The sequence below is a fragment of the Oryzias latipes genome, chromosome 22 (genome assembly GCF_053564925.1).
Source record: "Oryzias latipes strain Hd-rR chromosome 22, Olatipes_Hd-rR_3.1".
NCBI classification, from domain to species: domain Eukaryota; kingdom Metazoa; phylum Chordata; class Actinopteri; order Beloniformes; family Adrianichthyidae; genus Oryzias; species Oryzias latipes.
In genome coordinates, this window is record NC_136258.1 from 23,871,788 (window position 1) to 23,897,223 (window position 25,436).

The window sequence follows — 25,436 nt, forward strand, 5'->3', positions numbered from 1 at the left end:
TTACAGATAATTAGCTTTTTTTATTTTTATTGGAATACATATGGGTTTACTGTACAGTTGGCAGCATCAGGAGACCTACATGCAGATTGCCACAGTAACGTTAAAACATGCACAAGCCTAACATTGAAAGGAAAACTCCAATCCTGCAGTCCGACTTCTCCGATATGAGATTCAACCGTGAAATCTACGCTTTTGTGTTTGAAATGATGACTTCGACGCTGAGGAGACAGGGAGAACTTTGAACACCTGTCAAGTCTGAGTTTTAAATACAGGTAAAAGGAGAGCTCTGGTTGTTGGAGCCCTGAAACTTACAATGGCATAACAACAGAGCGTCCCTCTTCAGCTCCAGAATTCAATTCAATGAGGGATGGTCACCCGCTTTCCCTCCGATGCATCATCATGTGCAGGTTTGTGTAAAATCTCAAATACAGAATGCAGAAAAAAAAGAAAAAGGGAAAAAAAAAGACTCTCCAGGAGTGTAGAAACAGACCACCATACACAACTTTGTCAAAAAAAAAAGGAGCAAAAAGATTTTGTTTTTAAAAACCTGATGGACAAATATTTAATATACATCAATAACAAAGGCCCATTTTACAAAATTACAAGTTTCTTTAAATAAAATCTATCCAATATAGATTTCAAAATAAGATCTTTTGTTTAATAAAGAAATAAAAACATACATGAGTGGGGAAAAAAGGTCTGAAAATGTAAGATTTCCTCCTTTAATATAACAGAGGGTAACTACAGTGGGGGGGGGGGGGGGGCATTAGAGCACAGTGTGGAATGATTTGGCGCAACAATAGAAGGGAGACCTCAACGTTTCTGTTAAAACATAATTCCTTGAAATGTTTTTTTGTTTTTTTTAAATACTCCAATTTTAATACATTCAGCACAAAGCTATTTAAAAAATCTGTACATTTCAGGGGCTGGGAGGGGGGATGGGTCAGGGAAATTCAATTCAATTCTTAGAATTAAGTGCTGGTTAAGTGCAGATGACAGACGCCGCCAATCGGTGACAAAAAGTCTGCTCGCTTCCTGAGTTCTCGCTGATCCAGTCTGCACCAAAGACCTTCTAGTCTTCCTCATAGAAGAAGACAAATAGGAGGGAGAGCGACGCCGTTCCCAACCGTCCAACCTCAACCCTACAGAGGCGCGGAAACCAAACTCCCACATCCAGCTGACAGCATCGAGGCTGGCCTGCTGTCGTTCCAACGCGTGGATTGAAGGTGCAGCTGGTCGCTGGACGGCGGAAGTGTTCGTGTACATGTGGGTCTTGTAAGGAGGAGGGGATCCAAGCAGAGCCGAGGATGGAGTTTCACCTTTGCCCTTTTGGTAAAGAAAAAAAAAAAAAACTCCCAAATGGAGGAGGAGAAACCCTCCCTTGAGCCATAAAACCTACAGTTTCCGACAGGTTGACTCTTCCTGGCACCCCCGTTTTAAATCGCTCCTTTAGTAGTGGGAGCACGCGGGACGGTTCAAGGGGAGGTAAAGGAGCCGTTTGGATGGAAGGAAGCAGGTGATACAAGAGAGCAGGGGAGGCCAGCTCGGAGCCACGAACACCCCAAACGCCGCGTGCTTCACTGGCAATCCGATCACAGAGAAGTGTGTTTTAATTAACCACAAAGCGGGATGCCCTGCCAAGCTGTCCGTCGTCCCATCAGCCGTATTTAGAAGCTCCGAGTCGAGCTGCGGAGACAGGATTAGACGCTGCCTGACCTCTGACCTTTCAGCTACCCGGGGAGCTGTACGTCAGGCTCCGGTGACGGGCCTCTGGCCTTAAATAAAACGTTTCTTTAAGCCGGCGGCATCCACCGCTGGAGTTAGAGGACCAGACTTTACTTCTGGGAGATAAGAATTCAAGAAAAACAAAAGCACAGATAACGCGGTTGGACTTATGGGAGCCTTTGCATGTCTGCTCTTTCCTGTCATGAAGTCAGCAGAGCCTCCTCACGGTTTAAAGAAGTTCCCTCAACGTACAAAAATACTTGCTTTCAATGTTCCCACCACGACAGTGAAAAAAAAAACACATAAAAGAAACCAAAATTGCTTTTTTAGACAATCTCTTGCCGGATTTAAGGCACCCATGAACATAATGTGGATCTTTGCAGCAAAAGGTAAACATTGAAGCATTTAGAGGTGGAGGTGTGCATTCTTCTGCATTTCTGTTGCTTGCATGGTAACAGTAGGAGCTCTGAACTCTGTTGCACGTCTGATTTTAGGGGGTGGCTTTGGAAATCCCACATTTCCACCGATCCCGCCCACACTTGAAAATCCTGTCTTCTTCAGAAATGTCCCTCTGGGGTTACTGTCTTCAGAGGAGGCCATCTAATACCCATCCTAAAACCCTGCAGGAAGCTTGTCAAAGAAGGTTCCGACGCATGTTTCCAACACAAATGTGGATTTTTTTCACTCAATAAAAAAGGCTATTTCTAACAGTGGCTGCTGCTGCAACAACGACAGAACCCAGTGGACGCTCGTTTTTCTATAAAGTCAAAAGAAAAAGGAAAAAAAAAAAAAGATCTGGGACGATTCGCACTGCGAATCCAGTCTCGCACCAGCTTTCTGTGCTAGAGGTGTGTGAATGTGATGGCAGGCTGATGACTCCTAATACTCCGTTTGCCTCCATGTTGCCGTCACGACCTCAGGAACGACGCACCGCGGGAACGACATCCTGGTTTGGGTTGACGTAGACCCTTCCACCGTCTTTTCTTTTTTTTTTCTGCGCGTTCACTGCGCAAATTCTGCATTCTTTTTGCCTCAAATGGTTTGAGACGAACGGAAACGAATGATGCAGAACAGGAAGCAAATTACAGAAAAAAGGAGGGGAAAACCCCCCCACAAATAAGGTCCCAGTTTATCGGAAATACCGTGTCCTGAAAATGCTGCAGACCCCGGCAGATTACATGCCGAGTCCAAAGCATTCAAGTGCTTTTTTTTATTGACTAAAAACATGCTAAAGGGAAGTCCTGACAAACCAGCCAGAGAAAGCGAGTTCATCTGCACGCCGATTCAAGGACAAACACGCGAGATAAGAACCGAAAACATGAAGGATAATAAAGAAAGACAATGAGGGTAATTTGCTTCCTGTTTTTGGTCACAGTTAAAGTAAAGATCTCCTGGTTTGTGGTGACGATCCAGGCCTCCGAGATGCCCTGTCAGAACTCTGAAGAGAAAACTGAGAGAGGATGAAAATCTGGCCAAAAGTGAAGCTTTCAGCTCCACTGAGGTTTCTGTAATAGTTCTCAGGAAAAAGGCTCTTGCACTAAAGTCGTTCTTCCTGAAAATCCATTTGAATATCTTCTCTGGCAGGCAGGAAAATCTCCAGTGTTCCCCGGCATGCCAGCCTCTCCCTTGTCAAGTTGAGGTTACATAAAAATACATCCAGCTCAGGAAGCAGAAGAGGACGCGCAGGCTTTCCAGGGTTACGGCGAGCACAGAGAGTCAGTCTGTGGGTTTCTGTGGGCTGCAGCTGCTGCTTCTTCTTCTTCTCCGGCCTGGCTGAGAAATGTGGAGAAGGTGGTGTTACACGAGGACGGCGGTGGATGGCAGACGGGGGTTTGGTCCTCCGTGGGCCGTGACGACCTTTTTAGAGCTGGAAAAAGAATAAACATAAGAAATGTTTCTCACATCTTTTGTTCCTTATTATAAAGAAATGTATGATATTATTTGTTGGTTTTTAAAAACCCACTGATGAAAATCATGTTTTTAACTTGTTCTTATTAAGGATGAAAATCTGTCCTAGAAAAGGACACAGGTTTGTTCATTTTGGCTAAAAACAGCATAATCCTGATTAAAAGGCCACTAAGATGCTTTTACAAAAGATGATTGGAGGGAGTTTTTTTAAATAGAAACTGTTTATTGTGGCTGTGGAATACAAAGTTTTATTTAAAAAAAAAAAAAATTTCGGGGCTGATTTTTAACATTTCGGCAAACATTTTTTCTCCTTGTGGGAAAGAACCTGAAATTTCCCACCAAAGCTGTCTGTGTTGCATCAGTTTGACGCTGCATATTTAAAATTAAAGCCCAAAAGGAGCAGAAATGTAATTATAACATCTGTTTCTGTCAGTGGAAGACTTTTTAGAAGCCAAAAGAGAAAGAAGAGTCGATCGCCTCCTACCCTCCTCTAGTGATGCTCAGACTGACGGTGGTTCCACTGTCTGCTTCCCGCTCCCATCCTCCCCTCGGTTCTGGGTCCTGACCCTTGCCATCGGCCGGACCACGCCTCCCCTCCTCCTCTGGGGGAGGCTCCTGCAGCCTTGAGCGGCCGGTCGTTTGAAGCCCCTGGGAGCTGCGAGTCGCTGCTGGGTAGCAGGCGTCTCCATGAGGCCGGGCTGTGGCTCGGGTTGGGACTGGGGTCCGGGTTGGATGTGCTCTGAAGGACAGAGGATGAGATAGACATTTGAGAAAACAAATAATAAATAAAGCACCGTTTGACTTTTGCGCAGGTGAATTTATCCCGCTCCGTGTTTTAGCTTTTTGAAAGGACATTTGTCTTATGTGGCTATTAAACACACGCTGTCATGTTCACTTGCATGTGCCCGAGAATGTCTGCCATGTGGAGTCGGGCCAAAGGAAAAATTCCCAACCAAAAACCACAAACAAACCCCAAGCTAAGAGATTTATAATTTGGTGGGCCGACTGGAGAGTAAAAGCCGAGTTACTAGAGTGTGGTGGACGCGTCGGCACGTCCCCCCCCGTAGCCTCAGCAGTCCTCCTCAGAGAAAGTGAGAGTTGGATGACGGTGCAGTTGGTAAAGCACACAGAAAAAGTACCTCGCTCCTGTAATTTCAGCTTCCAGAAAGCACCATGATTAGTGACATTTGGTGGTTGGAGTGGGCCTCTGCTGCAGATTTAGAACGCATTCTCACTAATTGGCTGGATAGGGTCGTGCTAAGCGGCATGTTTCAGTCTCTCTGGGTTACAGACAGGAAATAAGTCACAGTCCAACCTTGCCAAGGGGGTGTACTTAGTTTTGTCATTTCCTTCTCCAGTGACGGAGAGGAAGAGCAGTTTCTTTCTCCTTCTATGGTGAGGCACAGCTGCAGGAATGCTTTGTTTCTTTGACTTTAATGACTTGCATTGCACAACACACTTTAATGCAATAAAATGAAATTAAAAAAGATGTACAGTGATCTGTCTTTTATCGCCAGATTTATATTCTAAAGATAAACTGCGATAAGTGAAATCTGCAAAGTAGTCGGCAAAATGTTTTACAATTACAGATTTTTTAAGGCAGTAAAAACCCCTTAGTACACACTTTTTCAAACAGAAATGAACATGTTCACTCTTTTCTCTCATTTAAACTCTCAAAGTTCAAACCTTCATTAAAAAATAAGTCCAGTTTATAGAAGGAAGACACAAAGATGATCACAGTCAAAGATTTATTTCAATTTAGCGAGACAAACACATTCTGTACTGAAGACGAAAATTGACAGCAGCCAATCAGGATGCAGAACTCAATGCGCTGTAAGAAATTCTAAACTTGCTCAACAACGAAACCGCAAAAGGTTAACCGCCAAATAAAGAGGGACCACTGTACAAAAAAATGAAGTGTTTTAATGATTAAGCAGCAAAAACTGGGGGGAAAGATAAGTTACACCAACTTTAATGAGAGCAACAGATATGTGAACGTGAAATATGAAATAAAATACAAATAGCAGTTTTCAATCAGATTAAAAGAAATCCACGTACTCTGAAATGGATTTGCAATTCATTCCTCGGATCAAAAACAAAACAGCATCATTGAAAAAAAAAAACGAAATATGGTGCTCTACCCAAAACACCAAATAAGGTGGCATAAGGGAGAAAGTTTGGACTCGTTCTGCAGTCACCAGACTCGCATCCTTAAAGACCCACTCAGATGAAAACGGTGTTTTTAACATGTTTTTGTGGCACTTTTCTCATGATGGACTTCCTATATTAAGAAAACTACGCTTAAAATGGCTTTTCTGAGTATTTTTTATTCAAATTGTTGTGAAAAAGAGCTGATTTGTTATGCAGAAAAGACACCTCCGCTCCTTTGTAGACGTCTAGCTTCAGGTTTATTTTTTATTTTCCTCGTCTGAGATGGCATCTGGCTCTAAACTCTACGGATTTGGAGTGCTCCAAAATTGCTCGGCCATTCTTGTTGCACCGGTAATGTTAAGGCCGGGGGTGTGAGGGGCTGTACGCTGGCAGGACAGAGAGCTCTCAGTACAGTAGTGGGGCAGGGAACCCAGGGTGGGGTTGCTCCACACCAACAGTCCCAGCCACAACTGAGAGGCAAATTTCTAATCAACTCCTGCCGCTCTGAAGAAACTATGTCCTAGAAAACGACAAAGACCGCTGGGAAGGCTTAGACAACAGATCAAACCACGATGGCTGAAACCCAGTCCACCGTAAACCTCTCTGTGGTAAATTGCTGAGGCAAATATCAAACTGACCCTTAAAGCTCGGTCAAAACTTAAAAAAACATGTAGCCATGAAAAAATAGAAATGATTTTGTTTTGGAGTAGCATAAAGTCTAGAAAAGAAAAGAAACGCTGGAAGTCCAACAAAACAAATAACTTCTGCTTTTGGTGTGTTATCCAACTCTTCTGCTGTCGGGTTGTGCTGCCAACATAAGCGCTTAAATCAGCGTTCCGGCTAGACATTCCTGGTCAGCCCAGGTAAAAATTCCACAGGGGGTGGCTTTTGTTGGTTTAATCTTTGATTTATGAGTGATAATTGATGTTGTGAAATAACTCATTTATTGTTTTTCATGGGTCACTCATGCAGTCTTTTCTAACCTATAACTAAAAAACCACCACAGTGATATTGTTCAGGATGTAATTTCTCATTTGGGAGGAGGTTTTTTTGTGTGTGTGTGTCAAATCAGGGGAGCGCTTTGGTATCTCGATAATCAGCCACGCTGAGCGGAGCCAAGCATAAGTTCACGGCTCTTTCCCCCACAGGCTGAGGTCTCCTGCTGCCGCGTCAGGAGGAAGTCCTACAATGCTGTACTGTTTGCCACCAAGGTGCAGAATGACAAACGCCAGCAGTTTGTCATTTGAGTGCAGACCTGTTGGGTTTAGTCTTATCATAATTGATGTGCAGCAGTGAGTGTGAGACCCTCTGATACCGTACGCTGGTTTGCAGATAAAGGCAGCCTCACATTGTCTGCAGATGCAATAATTTCTGATTACTGTTCATGTTCTCTTCAAAATATGTGTGTTTTTGTAGGCTTATGGGTTCATTTCCACCTGAAATCAAAACAAAATCCCCCCTTGATTCACTACAGTAAAATTTAAAATGGCCTGTTGACAATTAAAGTCATTGGTTACTACAATTATTTCAAAATTGGGATATTTCGTGACAATCTTGTCCTGTCATGCTGAAAGGAATTGGTTTGTGTTTTTTGGGCTTTCAGCTGTTAAACTATTCAAGTCTGGACTAATTTCTGTCAGAATATTGTCCATGTGATGAGAGTTGTTTGATCAAACAGGCTGAACAGGAGTTGTTGATCAGGTGATGCAGTTTTCACTAAATAAACGCTGCTCCGTTTTTCACAAGCGTTTCTAAATTTTAAGACAAGATAACTTGGTTGTTTTCATACCAAAAACACTCTAAAATATGTAAAGACCATTTCCCCCCCAAACTACTTATTCATTGTTGGAATGGAAAAACAGGAAACGGTATCTAGATCAAACCACATGTGGTCGGAAACTTGGAGAGATCAAGATGGGGCCAAAAATAGAAGTACAATTAAATGCCAATCAGTGAGAGGTAAGGACGTCTGGCTGTTTGCAGTAACAGCCCTCTATCATCAGGCTCCTGACGTTTCTTGTCTTAACTGCAGCTGTATTTGTTCAGTGATCCTGAGAATAGATGCTGCTCAGACCACTGAAATGTCCGAAAAAATGCAAACCAGAGAGGGTCGGCTGTGCTCCAAGACATGCTTCAAAGTCTATTAATGTTTTGACTGATTTTTGTTTTTCCCTGAAGCAACTGTTTTTGTAATCGCTATCCAAACTGGGAGAGCAGTTCATGCATCAAACATCGGGACGACCAACGGCTTTACAACTTCTTTAGTAAATTCCCTTAAAATGAAAGTTTTGATGGAAGGTGGAGAAAAAATGGACGGGTTTATGGGGAGACAGACATTTCTTTACAGGATATCTTAGCTGAGTCATGGTGGGTCCAGGCAGACAACAACAGGAGATCTGTGTTTTATTACTGCTCAATGGCCCGGAAATACTGAACACGAGGTCACAGCCATGTGGTTACCCTGACTGTGCACTGACCCTAGAAGAGATCCTCGCCTACATTATGCCGTTTATCCCCAGCTATAACTGCATGGAGGAATCCTCTTCTGCGGAACAAAGACCTCTGACACTTTTCACCAGTCTACATGAGTGATGAAAAGCTGCATCGAAGGGCCGAACCTCTGCGTCTGACACATTTCATTCAGCCTGGTGAAGTTAATGAGAGGCATGCAGGCAATTACAGCTCCGAGGCCAAGCCAGCGGCTATGTGTGTTAGCATTTTTACACTAAGAATTGAAACAAAACAGATTAACTGAACCTTCTAATGTTAAAAATGCATCATTTGAATAAAACTAAGATAAAAATACTCAAGCCGTTATTTGATAAATGTGTAGTTAAAACGTCTAAGGAGTTATCTAAGAGGAATAGGTGCCAACTATGGAAACATGAACATTCTTGAGATTTTGGGACAAATAAGTGTTCTTTAGTAAAGTGACCTTAAAGATGACGTCCAACTACAGATGGGTACCAAAACTTGGTGCCCATTTTCAGTTTTGCTCTACAGTTCTAGCCAATCGTTTTACACTTCCAGGGATTGTGGGCAGGCTCATAAGAATGGATGAGGCCATGAGGGTGGGCGGAGCTTCAGTCAAAATGCTGAAGCCAAGGCGAGGTGAAAGTTCGGTTGTACTTAACAGCAAAAGATTTGAATTCAGCAACCTGATGGATAAGAGTTGCGCGTACATCACGCTGTATCATCACAGGTAAATGCTTTTGGGGGAAAAAATTGTGTATTTTTTCATGTTTGAAGCACCGGTTTGAGAACCAATTAGGCACCAGAACTGTTTCCAAAAGTGTCGGTTTGGCACCGTATAGAATCCAAACAGTACCCATTCCTATGTTAACTTCTTTCTTGTCGTGGTCGCAGAAGCTGCACTCCTCCTCATTAGGCTGCAACCCCAATACTTTCACGCTGCTGTGAATTTGTAGGCATTGAGATCAATTGTTTCCACATCTGCATTGGCTTCAGAAAATTGAGCAACTGAGCAAATCCAAGCAGCTGCCGGACACTGTAATGTGGCGAACGGCACATTTAAATATAAGAATCCTATTCTTTTCTGCTTGGTGTTTTCTTGACCTTCTTTTCCCCTGTTGAGGTTCTTTTTAATTTCCACCCTCCTTTCACGTGTCCCACCCTTTTCTTTTTGTGCTTAATGGGGCAGCAGGAGTCCAGTCTGCAGAACTGCTGCCCTAAGCTTAAAGCCGCAGAGCCTGGCGTCAGGAAAAAGTACGCTGCAGTGCAAAGTTAGACGCACCAGGAGCTCGGCTTTGTACGTTTCAAATAACGATTTAAAAAACTCAGAACCTCCAAGTTCTTTGTCAATGATAATTTTAGAAATGAAAAGTCTTAAGCCCTGAAAGAAAAGTAAGAGCTTTTAAGATATAAGACATCCTCGATATAAAAGACATCCTGAATGAAAAACATGCTTTTTTTACAGCATTGCCACTTTGGATTTCAGCATCAAAACATATTTGTCAAATAGATTTGGAAAGAAATAAACAGTTTCAATTTCAAGTTTGGATAAGACAGTTTGTTTAAATTGTGGTCAAATTGATCCTTTTAGGTGTATCTGTTTAACTAACAGAGTTTCTGTTAGTTCTGTTGTAGAATGTCCTTTGTAAATAAGGAGAGCACCTACCGGTGTTTGTTGGGAGTATGACCGACTCCAGGACTGAGACGTCACAGGTGCGTGGGGTACCGTCCTTCCCAAGCCTCCAGTTTCCAGAGTGGGAGACTGTGAGCTCCTGGTTCGCCGAAGAGCCGGTTCCTCTGCTTCCTTAGTGTTTGTAGCAGCACTGTTGATTCTGCGCATGTACACCTGGGGCAGGAAACCACACAAAAAATGTTATATTTGGTAAATTCACTCTTATGCGTCAATGTTTTTTAGGAATGTAGTAGCTCACACGTCCCCTCACCTCTGCAGGTGATGGCTTGGTTACCTTCTGTGCTGTCAAACCAGCTGCTGCTCCGCTGCTTACGGATTCGTCTACATCAAATGTCGTTGCACGGTATGCCCTCCATGTCGTTGAAGCCTCTGCTTCATCTTCAGACCAGTCATCCAACATTCCTCTTTTGGCTTTTGCCTCGTTTCCTGGCGTGGCACCCTTGTTTCTCCAGGTGCTTCTCACAGTCACATTCTTTGTGTCTGGTATGCCGTCTTCTGGAGAGTACTGGCTTTGTCTTTGGCTTCTCCAGCTGGTGACTGTAGTCGTGCTGCTGCTGCTCTCAAAACCGGATTCTGAATCATTGACGTCTGCAGACGTGTTGTCTATGGGCTGAGCGCCAAGACTGCCGCGCAGGCTGCTGGAAGAGGAGGAGGAAGAGGCCTCCACCATGGAGGCTTTGTAGAATTTGGACCTTGATGAGTTATCACCGTGGTTGAAGCTCCCACAGTCCTGGTCCTGGAAAGACCGCATGGTGATCTCACTTTTGGGTATGGAGATCTCATATGGGATGGAAATACTGCCATGGTGGTCAAGGCTGGGACCTGGCAAAACATCAAACATGTTAAAAAAAGGACAACACAAATCAACATGAATATTTTCTAGTTAAATATCCTTGACCACAAGTCTTTCTTTATCCAGTTGTGTTAACAAGATATTGTCAGTTGTATTTATGGCACGCAGTGACCTAAACTTGCACTCCCTATGCTTATTTTTTTAAACAGTTATTTGAAGGTATATCACTACATGTTATTATAAAACATATTGAAAAACCACAAGAAAGGACGACTGCTCCTCCATTTCTTACCTCAGTCCTGAGTCTAACTGCTGCATGAAGTCAAGGGGTGGGTTAGTATTAAAGCTCCAGAATAATTATTAGCTGTAAAAACCCATCAGCTCTTAAATTCCTAAAATTAAGCTTTGAATGTTGTTCTGAACCCACCTATGAGGATGTTGCTGGTAGACGTATGGCGCTCCTTGAGGGCCGTCGGTTCACTGGACACACTGCTGCTACGACTGCTGGTTCTGGAGGAGCTTGGGTCGTTAGGGTAGAAGGTTATACTGCTGGTCATTTTACTGGATGTGCTCATCACAACTGGCTTGGTGGAGATCCTGGGTTTGCTGTTTGTAGATAAAGGTTCAGAAATCATAATTTCCTTCCTGTCAATCTCAGTGATGGCGGGCTTGATGACGGCCTTTGACCTGAGAGCTTCTCTTGGGCTGTACACCCTCTGGATCTCAATCACAGAGGGGGTATGCGTGGGTCCCTGATGCCCCCCATCAGCATACTGAGTCCTGTGCATCTCCTCATCAAACGAACTCCGAGAGGAAGATCCCTCGGAATGCGAGTCATGAACATGGGGGTATTTGGTATATTTGGAGGCTGCATTCCTACTGCCTACAGTTGGAGCAACATCAGAGATTGGTTCTGGTTCTGAAGGCCTTGAACTTGTGGATTCAGTTTCAGAAGCAGAAGAATGACCCTCTGAGCCCTGGTCGTTGGGCAGCAGTGGAGTGAGGTGAGATCTGTAGGCTATGTATGATCCATTTGTTTTGGCTGAACCAATAGATCCAGAGACCGTTTCTTGAACCTGGTCAACAGACTCGTGATCAGAAGCAGAAGCCAATTCTTTCTCAAACACAGCATCACTGTTTATGATACTGGATGTTTCCGGCGGCACATCAGAGTTATTTGATTCGCTGTCGCTACCTACACTCAAGCTTGAAAACTTTCCTTTGCTCTTTTTAATCTGCCCATCAGGCTGTTTAAGGGCGGTCCTCAGTGGCTTCTGGTCGTTTGCTGCTGGGGGGTAACGGCTAAGAACAGACACTTTCTTCATTTCAGTAGAAGCTGTATTTACGGAGTTGTATGTGGTGCCTCTGGTCTTTTCCTCGGGAACCCTTGATGTGTCCCTCAGTCCATTATTGGAGGAAATCAAAGCAGCTTGGGTTTTAGGCGTCCTTCGGAACTTGTGTGCAGGACTAAGAGCTCTCCTTGCAGACTTTGGAGAACCCCCGTCAGAGTAGCTGAGCTCTTTGCTTCTTAGTTTGGTTTCTCTTCTGTGCTGAGGAGAGAGCTCCCTGTTCTTGCGGCTGGGGGAACTTGGTTCTGAACCAGCTGCTGCGCTTCTAAACTTTGGCTTCTCATGTCTGAAGCCTCCTTTTACAATGATCTCCTCATTCTCAGCTTTGCCGTTCTCCAGAACCTTGGCAGGGCTGTGGGGGCAAGTTTTAGATTTTTCACTGCTATTTTTATCCAAACTACTTACTCCATTTCCTCCCTTTCCATCTTTCCCTGAGAGCTGCGCCCTCAGTTGTTCCAACTGCTCGTTCAATTGCCGAGCTCGGTTTTGTTCTGTTTGGAACTTTTCATGGAGTTCACCATTTATGGACTCGGAGTTCTTCAAATCCTCTTCAACAATTTCCAACTGTTTAAGGCGGTTCTTAAGCCTCTCCACCTCCAGCGTCAGCTCCTTCACCTTGTTGTCCTCCTCTTTTGAACCTTCCACACTGCTATTCTTTTCATTCTCTAACTTGTTCACAATACCACTGTTCTCGTCTGCTAGCTTAAAGTAGTCGAGGCTCTTTTTACATCCGGCCAGTTTGTTGGGGAAGAGCCCTGTGGATGACAGCTCATCCTCAATTCTTGACCTCATGAAATCTGCACGACTGGCATCTGTAGCCACACCGAGGCGGTTCTTCTGCTGGTCCAGTTTTTCTGTCAGCTTCAGAATGATGATTTCATCCTCTTTCTGTTTCTCCAACAGTTTTTTACGCTCGGCCACAAAGGCCTGAGTGAATCCTTTGATTTTGTCGAGCTCTGCTGCCAAAGCCTGCTCTGCTTTCTCCAACTTGATCTCAGACCCCTCTACCTCCTTTAAACGGGTTTTGAGTGTTTCCAATTCAGACGAGAGCTTCTTAGTCAAGTTCTTTTCCTCATTGAGGCTAAGGCAGAGTTGGCTGCAGTCAGACTTGCTCTTAGCAAAAGCTTCTTCCAGTTTCTCTAGCTCGGCCATCCTCCGCTGAAGACGCTCAATCTCTGCCTTCAGCTCCTTGGTGAGGCTCTCTTCCTCTTCCAGTTTTTCTCGAACTGTGCGACAAAGGTCTTCGGCTTTGCGTACTTCCTCATCTTTGCCCTGGATCTTCAGGAGACGTTTCCTCAAGCCCTCCACATCCCCAAGTAGTGAAGAGTTGCTGCCCTCTGCTTGGATGATTTTGTCCTACAGAGAAGAGAGATCATTTACTTTTCCATGTTTCCCCCTTCAAAACACACACTAAGACAAAAGAAAGTCAGAAGTCAATGAGTACTGACCTGCAGGTCAAGCAATTCATCCTCTGACTTCTGCAGCTTGTTGGTTGCTTCTTCCAGTTCATCCAGTCTGCGGCTGAGACTCTGCAGCTTGTGCCTCAAGTGGCGATGCGTCATGTCCTTATGATCAGACATGGCTCGAAAAATCTTTGCAATACACTGGTTGGGGTTTTTTTTTTAGAGTCCAGATTATTTGATGACAGAGCGATGGGGGTTCCACATCTGTGTGGCAGTGATAAAAAGACTTGAAGGCTTTCAAGGAAATGCTTTGCTCGTCCGTTTTTTGGCCGTTGGTCTTGTTGTGTGTCTCCTTAAGACTTCAAAGTTTCCTCAGAGTGGTGTTTAGCAGACAGGTCTGTCATCTATAGGAGGGAGAAGGCAAACAGCATTTGTTAATGATAATAGTCTGCAATCTAAATCAAGCTAGCGAGTTAGAAAGCTCAGAAATTAGAAACAAGAGTCACATAAACATTTGGTATCATATGCTTTTATGGTGAATTCCATCTGCTGTATGACCAAACAATAAGAGCAGAACTTTAAAGTTAAACAACTGCTTAGTTATTAAAGTCCCACTTCAATCATCTTTTGATCCATTTTCAAAATGTTCCCTGTTGTTTTAATTGTGATTATATCATTTTTTGACCCAAAAAAAAACCCCCACCTCCCCTCCCTTCCCCGTTACCGAGAGCCCTCTATTAACACACCCTCCCGCTAGCTTACGGCCCCTCACACCCCTGACTTAACAGTACCGGGGCAACAAAAATGGCGAGCAATATTGGAGCTCTTCAGCCGTACAATTTTGAGTCAGATGCCAGCTCGGACGAGGAAAACGGAGATGTACATCGATCTATTTGTCTACAAATGGATGCATCAGAATGGAGAGGAGCAGGGAGTTTGTGGTTCGCAAAGCATATTTTCCATGTTACAATCTTTTTTTTCAAACTGCACCTTATCCATCTGCTCCCAATCCACAATGATTTTTGAATAAAGAACTTCATTTATGGACATAAATGTTTGGATTTCTTTCTATGTGTGCATTACTTGGGTTGATGCTGACATCTGGTGAAAATTTCATGTCAATAGCTCAATTAGAAATATGTTTTTTGAGAGAAACGTTGACGTGTTCAATACTTATTTTCCCCGCTGTACATATATACGTGTGTCCTCCATCATGAAAAAAAAGCCACAAGAACCGATGAAAAAAACATGATGTTCAACAGAGCGGATCTCAATTATCAATGGGAACAAATATCTTGGTCAGCATTGAGGTTTTGTTATTAAAAAATAATGTATAGGCCAAAATCATGAATCGCAGGTTGTCTTTGCCTTTCAATCCGCCTGTATTTCACCTTGTTTGTCCCTGCAGGACTTGGGGGAGGTACTTCTCCTTTGTGTGTGGGTGTGTGGATGGGGGTTCATGCATATCTGTATATCTGCACAGGCTTGTTCCCTCAGACCCACACAAGCTCTCGTCTTCCTTCTCTCGTATCCCACATCGATCCAGGCACGGTTTTGCTGACAGCAGCATCTCTCTGTTCTGCCCCCCACCCCCCACCGCATTGCCACTCCATCACAACACTGCAGCATTCACAGCACCTTGAGAAAACACTGATGATAAATAGAGGAATCCTCATCCTGTCATCACAAAATAAGATCCCAGTTACTTGAGTAAATAACTGCTGTCATCAGGATCATTTAATCCCAGTTGTGCTGTGGTAAAGCATGTTGGAGGAGGGTTACACCAAAGGAATGGGTCAGTTCTGCTATTTAACCTTTCATGATAGCATAGATTATATACACAGTGCTGTCTATCAGCAGGGTCATCATCGAACGGCACACATTCACGTCTCATTCATGATTCAGGCCCTGGGTTTACCCTGTTTGACTATACTACAGCCCCCCTCCCCCAGCATCGACTGGGACCTTCTCACGTTGATCACAAAAGGGAGACGGGGAGATAAAGAAATATATTTAGAAATGATCACTTATTGATTCCCAGAAGACCTCTTTCATCTCTGACCCTTCTCCCAAAAGCTTTGTGACCACTTTTACCAGATCTCACACATAAATCTTCTTGATGTAAGCCCGCTCTCCCAAAGACAACCCATTTGATGTCTTATTATGCTTAGACCACAGGGTCGTGAAGTCGTGGCGTCTGATTATTTTATGACAAAGCACAATGAGAGTTCAAAGTTTTAGCTGAAGTCGTTTTTCCCCTTCATGAGGTTTGGTGGTTTTGTAATCTTCTCAGTGAACATAAGACATCAAGGAAATAAAATGTGTGAAATGAAGCGGAGAAAAATGAAAGAACAAATGAAAGACACAAGATTTGTTCCCTACTCGCATGCCACAAGTCTTTTTTTGTTTTTTTTTCAATGGCTAGTTTGTGATCAGCTGGTAAAAATAACAAAAATCCTCTTTTTTTTAACTGTCCGACTGGTAAAACCAGTACTTTTACATGCTTTAAATTCTGGTGTATTGCTTTGTTTTCAAACCAGTTCCTTAGAGCTTGATTCTGTCCCCACAAGGCATTTATTTCAAGCTTGGTGCTGCTTAATAATGCCATTTTGCTGGGTCTAGTTACTCCCATCTTGGCAGGCTGCCCACTTCTCTTCTTGTTCTCCGTCTTCGTTCTTTGCCAGTTTTCTACCTCCCACCCTCATCTCTTCCCTCCATCTCTGTTTGACACGCACCCCAGTCCAGCCAAGTTTGCACTTTTAATGGGTGGCAATGTGCACAACGTGGCTTTGTGCTGCCAAACCAATCAACATACCTGATTCGCTTTATTGCAGGCCAGAATCATCGTTGGCTTTAGAGGGACGGAATGAGAAGAGATGAAGCAAGCAAAGGAAATGTGCTTAGACTTTTGTGATTACACATCATACTTTCTCAGTTTCTCTGGATTTTGCCACTTTTTCTTTTTGTCTACAAAGAAGTAAAAATAGAAGTTTTGACTCAGAAAAAGTTCACAAAGAGGAATAAGATGGAGAAGAGAACTAGAACCAAAGCAGAAATTGACTCAAAGTCTTTTTTTCTCCTTTTTTTTTTCTTTGAGGCGGGGATCAAAGCTATGTGGCAGAGATATGAACTCCATTAAAGACCCAATGTGGTGAAAATCCTGTTTTTGGTGTTTTTAACATGTTCTTGTAGTATTTTTCTCATGATGGGGAACACATGTAAAGAAAATTAAAATTAAAATAACATTCGTAAGCGTCTCTTTATTCAATCATCGTTAATTAAGAGCAGAAAAATATAGAACGTAGTAACTACAATCCACTTGTAGACAAATAGATCCATGTTTGTCTGAGCTGGCATCTGGCTCAGAACTATACAGCTGGACTCCAACATTCCTCACCATTTTTGTTGCACTGCTAATGTTATGATCGGGCTTTATGTGACGGGCTTTAAGCTGGCGGGAAGAGCATGCAAACATATGGATGATGGGAAATGGGCGCAGGCTTACTGCCCACTAACAGTCGCGCCCACAACTCAGACTCCTGCTGCGCTGCAGAAACTATGTCCTAAAAATGACAGTTTTATTTATTTTGGCTCAAAATGACATAATTAAAAGACCACAGGGAACACTTTTATAATAGCTCAAAAGATGATTGGAGTGGGACTTTAGATCATTCTAAACAACCATCCATCCAGCCTTACAGTCTGTCTCCTTTCAATGAGGGTTTTCCAAATCCCTGATCAATGCAGAATCCTGGTTTGAATTCTGCTTTGTCCTGGAAATACTTCAAAATGGAATGAAAAAAGTCTGAGATCATGAGACGCCTCTAATCTGATCTGTATTTGGAAATTACGTCTCACTTTTTTTTTTAGAAGATTTACAAGATACATCTCATCCTATCCCTTTTTTAAATTAAAAAAAAACCCACCAAGGATACAATCAAACAACATATCATTAAGGCTTTGGCCACTCTCCTCCTCGCCTGTTGCCTTCAGTACATTCTGTTCTCTCCATGAAAAGTTCTCTCGTTGCACTTGACGTTAGGTTAGAACTTAATGGTTTTGAAACTCTTCTGCCTCATAAATAGTAGTTAATAAAAGAGCCTAGTCCAATTTAACTGCCACAACCACATTTTATAAGGCTTTTTGCCAGTTCTAGTAAGCATGACAAATAATACTGCATATTTGTACAACTATGTCTGTGTAAAGACAACTACAGTGAATGGATGCCGAGACAGCAGTAGAAGCCACAAGAAAGTAGAGACCTGATGCTTGGCCTGTATTTTTTCCATTTTTCCAAGAAGTTTGAAAAAATAAAAAAACCTGCATCCCATAATGGTCGGTTTGCCATTTCCTGTGCTGTCATGTTACTCTTTTACTTCGTTGCTTTCACTCCGTCAGTCTTGCACCACTTCTGGAAAAGTGGTCAAGTGAAAGGCAGTGTTTCTGCACAAAAATGTACTGTAACAAAGTCAGAGGAGTGTGCTGGGATGAACTGGACAAAAAAACAAGCTTTACTTCAACCCTGAATGATGGAGACTTAACAGAAAAACTTCAAATCTGGTTGAAATTATTTTTTTAAGCTAACAAAAAACATTAGTAAATAATAAAGGTATTAGTTTAAGAGGCATCCAAGATAAAGACCACAGGCTGCACGGTGGCACAGTGGTTAGCGCTCGTGCCACACAGCAAGAAGGCCCCCGGTTCAAGTCCCGGCTGGGGGACCTGAAACAGAATATCAATGGGGGACCTTTCTGTGTGGAGTTGGCATGTTCTCCCCGTGCATGCGTGGGTTCTCTCCGGAGTCTCCAGCTTCCTCCCCCCATCCAAAAACATGCTTCATAGGTTAATTGGCAACTCTAAATTGTCCATAGGTGTGAATGGGTGTGTGATTGTGGCCCTGGGACAGACTGGCGACCTGTTCAGGGTGTCCCCTGCCTTCGCCCATAAGTGGCCGGGATAAGCTCCGGCAGCCCCGTCACCCCGAAAGCGAACAAACGGAAGAAGATGAATGAATGATGAATGAAGTTAGCCACATTTCCACCAAGACAACAAAGCTCAAGTAAAGTGATTCTAATTCTCCCAAGGGGAAGGTTTTGTTGTTTCATTTTTTACTTGTCCAAACTCCTAAAATGTCTTCTCACCCACAATGATCCAAAAATACAAATAATCAAAGATTAAGGGAAAAAAAATACCCTCACGTGTTGCTAAATAAGGGAACAGTATCCTTGGCATGAAAGATGAACAGAAAAACACTGTAGAATATATATAATGTCTAAAGCTCTTTTTAGACGGGTGACATGTGCATCAATGTAATAATCTTTAATGGAGAAAATGGTCTTCCTTCCAGCTTTAGCCCAGTGACCCATAACCCTTTTCTAGGTCTGTCCTCCCACATTTCTCTTGAGAGTCAGCAACAAGAGTCTTGCTGCTGGGGTCAGTAGAAGAAATAACCTCAAAAAAAACAAAAAGGAGGTGAGCAATGTTAGAAAAACAAACTGACTGCAGAGGAGTGAGAGACCCCACAGATCTGAAGGAAGTTCATTCATATAATCTACATTTTTGGCCGCCATTTGTGGCCTGATTGAAGATGCAACTTTGAAGAGGTTCAATCAGACACAAAGCCCCAAAAGCTCTTTGGCTCTGACTCTAATCTTAGACACTCAACAGTAAATTGGAGCATGTTCTTCAAGACAAGTCTGAACTGCATAGTGGATTACAGCTGCTGCCGTACAGGAAGAGCATCAGATGCTTTAAACCACTGCCGCCCTTCCTGAACATCATGGCCAGCCTTTATCTAGTCGGGTCTCAACTAAATCTGAACAGACTACACATACAATTGTAGATTTTCACAACAACTTTGCAAAAATAATAATTTTCTAACATAACTATTGAACTTTTAAAGCTATTTAAACTTTTATCTCGTTTATAAAGAGTAAAATGGATATCCTTCATTTCTATAACTTTTCTTCCAAATCTCAAATGATTTAATACGTAAAATGATGTGTGGAAAAAAAAGATGATATGCAATAGAAATATATCTTGATGTAAACAGCTGTGTATTAAAATGACTATGGTCATGGTGACCATTAGTTTTTATCTTGCATGATTCAAAGACACGCAATAAGTTACAGAAAAACCCAATACCTTTTAAAATGAGAAACAGTTTCTAAATGCTAATATTTTGGTAAATTAGACTTGTTAAATTACTGTCTCTTATCTCAGTAGTCAGGAAGTGCTGTTTCCACTCCTGGATACAATGAAAACCCATTTAAGGGCCATAAAAAACACAATTTAATATGTTAAAATGTTAAAAAACACATATCTGGTTAGGAGAAAAAGGGCTAGGTAGACAAAGAAATATTCAATATTAGATTGAGTTTTATTTAAAAATAACTATTGAATAATTATATTTTATTTTAATGCTTGTGTTTTTACAGGCAAAGCATTGTTCCATTTGGTTTTTATCATAAAAAAAGATTTACTAAGTTTGATTCATTAGTTTGGTGAAAAATGTTCTTTATAACAAAATTAAAATAGTTTTTAATGAAAAAAAGACGTTTAATCAAATCAAGATTGTTGAATGTGTTTAACATCCAGAAGGTCCCAACGTTGGTCCCAGTGTTGTGTTGGAAAGTATGCAGATGCTTATCACCCAGAGCCCTGTTTACATGTGCAACAAAGCACAACCTAAAGAAAAAGGCTTTAACAGCAGCAATGCAGTATAACGCAAGTCATTTTTCAGGTATGTGTTTTTTTTGTGAGGAGCTTGTATAAGAAAGTGGAATAATGGTACCGATCAGGATTGGCATAACTGAAAAAGTGGTACGTAGCTAAAGCCTTAGTCACATGCAGCTGTACTGGAGGGTTGATCCATATGGGTGGTACTGATTTTTGGGTTGTTTGAGCCCGTGAACAGTTGGAGACGTGAGCGACTGCATCTTAAAGTAGGAACAGATGTGTCTTGCTGTTTCCTTGACGCTCGTATGGCCACCTTCAGGGGGTACAGGTGATACGTAAGCGCCCATAGGACGCCCACGTACGCCCAATATAAGCTCAGATTGTCTAATTGCCTTATTTCTAATAGTTAGGCTACGCGGACAACACGGAATTATCTGTACGACCTGTCTGCATCTCATTCACTTCTCCTTTTATCACCTTTCTGTGTTCCTTATGTACTCTGACATAAATGTATCCCCCTATAAGAGAAGTTGACTAATTCTCAAGACGACTAAAAAAATCTTGAGATCAGCAAAAGTCTTGAAACCCGTGTAAAATGACATCCGGATTAATCTGTGTACTTTAACTCTTAAAGTCGTGCTTTTGCCTTAAATTAGGAATGGAATCTGTAAATATTCAAGGTATTTGTTGTAAAAACAGCCCGAAAGCAGCAGGATAAACGTAAAGATCCATGAATTCCTTCCAGGGAATCCACTAAAAGCCTCAACTCCAGATGCCCTGTGAGTTTGGGGTCAGAGGTCACGACACTGTAATACATGTAAAACATTTCAGAAAAGACACAAGGGCAAACAAACCACTACACAAATCTACCAATATCACTGTGGAAAGTTAATACAGAATAACTTGTTGTTTTAACAAAATAAAAATACTTCCAAATAAACAGTTTAAATGTTACATTTGAAATAAATATAGGTAAACACTTTAAAATGAGTTTTTTTTGTAAGCAGTGATTAGATTTTGGCGGACAGAGGTGCTTTTGGCTCCAAGTCAAGAATCTTTATACTAATTATGACAAAGTTTCGTGAGCATGTTTAATGCGATAAAATAGGGAAGTGCTGACATATTTATCTGAGAGGCAAAAAGGGTATGCCAAGCACGATATGAAAACCAAAAAAACAGCATTTCTCCAGCCAAATGACTTTCACCATTTCTCTCCGTCTCTTATGTTACGTTTGATCCTTGACGGTGATTAAAAGCGGCAGATTTGATCTCCACAGCAGTCAGTGTTCAGATTGGTGGGGAGTTTGTTTTGAGCATTTTAGCAGACCTACACACCCACACATCAGCAAAAAAACAAAAAGGTTTCAGAGAAGAGTCGGTGTAAAGAATGAGATAGCTCAAATCTGACGCAGAGCAGAAACTCAGTCACACATTCTCAGTCACTTATTATCGCAGTGCTGCCTGTCAGGAACAACATGGTACACTTTACCTATTTTAAACTCTGCTTAACAGCTGTTCAAACACTCAAGCGAGCAGACGTCAGCGAAAATCCTTATGTGACCCATGAACGCTCACAGATACATGAAGTTGTCTCTGAAGATGAGCTCCACAGGCAGGAATTCTGGCTATTATTAGTTTAGAGTGTGTCACTGTTTAACACGGATAACAAGACGAGAAAACATCACTACATGGACACGTGTTCTAGTCGCTAAAGAACCAGCCGTCTGTCGTTTTAAAGACTGTAACAAAATAACGGCTGTCAAGTTATTATAAGTCAACTGCTTTTCTGGAAGAGTTTTTATGCACTGAACACCTTAATCAAAAAATATCATTTACATTTGGGAATCAACCACTGATTATTTATGCAAAATAGAAAACTTTGCAAGAATTGCTTTTAAAACCTGAAAGGACAAACAGGTACAGGAACTAAAAACCAAAGGACTCCTAGTAGGGAAACTATACAACATTAGGCCTAATGACTTAAAATACGTGAAAAGACTTAGACTGTAAAAACAAGACTATTTTATCAAAGAAAATCATCATAAATACATATCTAATATACACCCTTTCTTTGATTTACTTCTTACAGTCTCATTTCATTGTTTTTCTCAGTACAATTTTCAAAACTTAAAGTCCCACTTCCACAATATTTTGATCTATTTTCAAAGCGTTCCCAGTGGTCCTTTATTAAGATTATTCTGTTTTTAGCCAAAATTTTAAGCTATGTGCTTAAAAAAAATGGTTGCATTAAAAACCCAAAGTTATACACCCAACTTTTCAAAATGGATTTTTCACTTTTTCCACAAACAAATAGTAACAAAAGTGTACGTAGTGCAGAATGCAGGTTTGCACTAGCTGCAAGTGAAAGCAGCCACTTTCACATGCCGATTTTCTGGGGAACATAGCAATGATTAACAGCAGTAAAGTACACCTCTGCAGCTGCTGTTTACACAGTCACTTCAAAGCCAGAGATTATGTCGTTGAAATGTGGTTTAAAGCCTGGAAGCTCAGGGATGGAGTACAGAGGTGGCTAAGTCTCATTCAAAACAAAGCTTCCGTATTTTTATGAGATGCAAGTTGGATATGAGGCTTTATTTCAGCTTGAAGACTTACTTTTAATCAATTTAAGCAGGAAAACAAAGGTTTTACGTTACTTCAAAATACGTCTGCTTTTGAATCATTGCAAAATTGCTTTTCTTTGCTTTATTTTTATGGTGAAACTGTACATCTGTCTGCTTCGCCTGACCTTCATCCTATGTTTCTCCGATTTGCAGCTTCGTTTATGTGGCCACGAAGGGAGAAGAAGGAGGAAAAACTTCATATGGACACGACGGTTCATCCAAAACAATCAATGGGTCAGTGTTCTTGATCACAGAGCCCTTCCAGTGTCTGCATCAGCTGCCTGACATCTTGCTTGGACACTGCATTACCGTCCGAACAGGGCGTGCACTCGCAGAGCTCTGCTGGCAGAGCTCGGCTTTGCTTCGTCAGCCAGAGCCTTGGCATTAAGCAGCCTGCTGCGGCTGAATGAACAGCTCAGTGGCTCTCTGCTGAACAAGAAACTGGGGGGGGGGGGGGGGGGGGGGGGGGGACACAAAAGCTGAGAAGAAGCAACTGTGAGGAGGAGAAAGTATGTAGTAAGCAGTGAAAGACGGAATGACTGTCAGAGAGGAACATTAAGAAGAAGGGGGATTGCCTGGACTGAATGCAAAGCAGGTAGCTGCTTTAGTAGATTAATGCAGCAGAAACTCATCAATTGCAGGAAGGGGGGGGGGTGATGGTCAGAGCAGGAGGGGCAGCTGGACAGAAAGTGATGACAGTGCATCATTGGAGGCAGAATGCAGATGACTGAAAAGCCTCAGATTAAGAATAAAAAAAAAAGTTTCATTTCCTGTTTTAGCTGCTTCAGTTCAATAATCAAAAAACATCTTGGATTCTATAATGAGGGTTATGTTCCCAAAATCTGATCCATGCTTTTAACTCCTCTCATTTAGAATATTGCAGATCTCCCTTTAATTGTCTTAACCTTTGTATATGAGAACTGGACCAAGCGAGTGTGATGTCGCTCTTCAAAACTAGCTTCCTTAGGGCTACAGTGAAATTAAGTCAATTCAGAGCATGTCAAAAAAAAAAGGTAACTTACTCTGACAAATAGAATGACTGAGGAATACCATTTTATTTCTCAATAGAGGTCTAAGAGGTTTTGGCTTCTTGGAGCCAGCAGGTACTTCCTGATTGGACTGCAAGGCGGGAGGGGGGAGGGGTCACTCAGTCCAGTTCTCATTTACTTCAATGGTCTTGAATCTGCAGCCACCGTCTCCAGCTGGTCCAAAGGGCAGCAGCAAAGTTTTTTAACAGCAACAAACGGTCATATACATCAACTACCGATTAAAATTTAGAATTGATTGAATGATTTTAAAGTATTATCATATGTCAGAACTGCCGACTCCCTATACCTCTAGTCGCTCCCTATGGTCCTTGGGCCAGAACCTCCTAAAAGTCCAGAGAACCCGGTTTAAACTCGTGGAGATCTGTCCTTCCAGGCGGAAGCCCCGACTCTGGACAGCCCTGCCTTTGAGCCTCCTTGAGGCCGTTTCTGCTGACTCTTTGAAAACAATTCTACGACATTTTTGGATTCAGACAAGCTTTAAGTTAATTTTGAAACTACCGGTACATTTGATTGTATCTCACTTTTTCTTTTTTCTCTTTATTAATTTTTATTGCATTTTTTGTGTAAATTGTTAATTGAATTGTAATTGAATCAGTAAAAGCTATATTATTAGATTCTTTTTGTCACGGTATGCGGTATTAAAGAAAAAAAATTCGGTATTAAAAACTCATCTTCCTCAGAATGCTATCAAGTAACCAGCAGCAGACTTTACTTCCCAAAAATGCAAACATTTCGCAATTTACTGAAATGTGTGAGTAAACGGCCGGAGTCATGACTGTATGTGCTGACTAACATGTCATCACTCCCTCTCCCTACTGCTGCAGCAGCATTGATCCCTGCATTACAGCAGAATACAGTCACATGTATCCGTAGGTGTGTTACTTCTGTGGGACTTCCGGCTGCCGGGAAGGAAACATGGCGCCGGCGTTTGTGCCCGAAAGGAAACAGACTCACAAAGAGCAGAGGAGTGGCGGAAAAGACATAGAGGAGGAAGAGTGGGAGGAAGGGAGGCAAGAGCAGAGGATGAGGAGAACGAGAAATGAGGTGAAAAGAATGACACCTAAGAGTGTTTGTGGACAAAAACGTTTTAGGACTAAAGTGTAAACAAGTTTTAAAAACAAAATAGTATCACTTTGGAAATTATCTTTTTCATAGGGTTATTGGAAGGAGAAAATAAAATTGTTAAAACATGCATGTATAATATAGATGCTTCTAGGTTTTTTTTTTAAACAAACTTAAAACTAGGGGGAAAAGGTGCAAACCCTGAACAATTTCAACACTAATTCCAACAAGTGGGAACATTTCGAACTGTATCCCGAAGATAATCCTCATTTTGCCACCAACTATTTCTGCAAAACTAAGTTGGAGCAAAACACAGACACACAACTTGTATTTTATTGTAGGAAATTCTAGAAAATGACTAAACACAAAGAGCATGAAATAAATTTAAAGCTGTGTCACTTACTTTTCTTAAGCTGCATCTGGTATTCCACAGCAGGTCAGGTTCCTCTCCACAGATTCTCCATCCTGTAGTTTAAACACAAAGAGGGCATGAAGTTATTAACAAGGGAGAACTGGTCATCATATCAAGACA

The 25,436-nt window shown here is 42.0% G+C and overlaps 1 protein-coding gene across 2 annotated transcripts in view; it reads right to left on the reverse strand.

Moving 5' to 3' along the window:
- luzp1 (leucine zipper protein 1) overlaps positions 1-25,436 on the reverse strand; it is a 43,533-nt gene continuing 18,097 nt past the window's right edge. Inside the window, exons 2-8 of one of the 2 annotated variants that reach the window (XM_011490200.4) lie at positions 25,308-25,369; positions 13,540-13,898; positions 11,170-13,447; positions 10,224-10,771; positions 9,923-10,102; positions 4,118-4,372; positions 1-3,592 (exon numbers count right to left, since the gene is read on the reverse strand). In XM_011490200.4, coding sequence (XP_011488502.1) covers positions 4,124-4,372; positions 9,923-10,102; positions 10,224-10,771; positions 11,170-13,447; positions 13,540-13,671 — 3,387 coding nt within the window. In that variant the 5' untranslated portion in view covers positions 13,672-13,898; positions 25,308-25,369 and the 3' untranslated portion in view covers positions 1-3,592; positions 4,118-4,123. Of the gene's footprint in view, positions 3,593-4,117; positions 4,373-9,922; positions 10,103-10,199; positions 10,772-11,169; positions 13,448-13,539; positions 13,899-25,307; positions 25,370-25,436 lie in introns of both variants that reach the window. The other variant, XM_011490199.4, reaches the window with a different exon arrangement.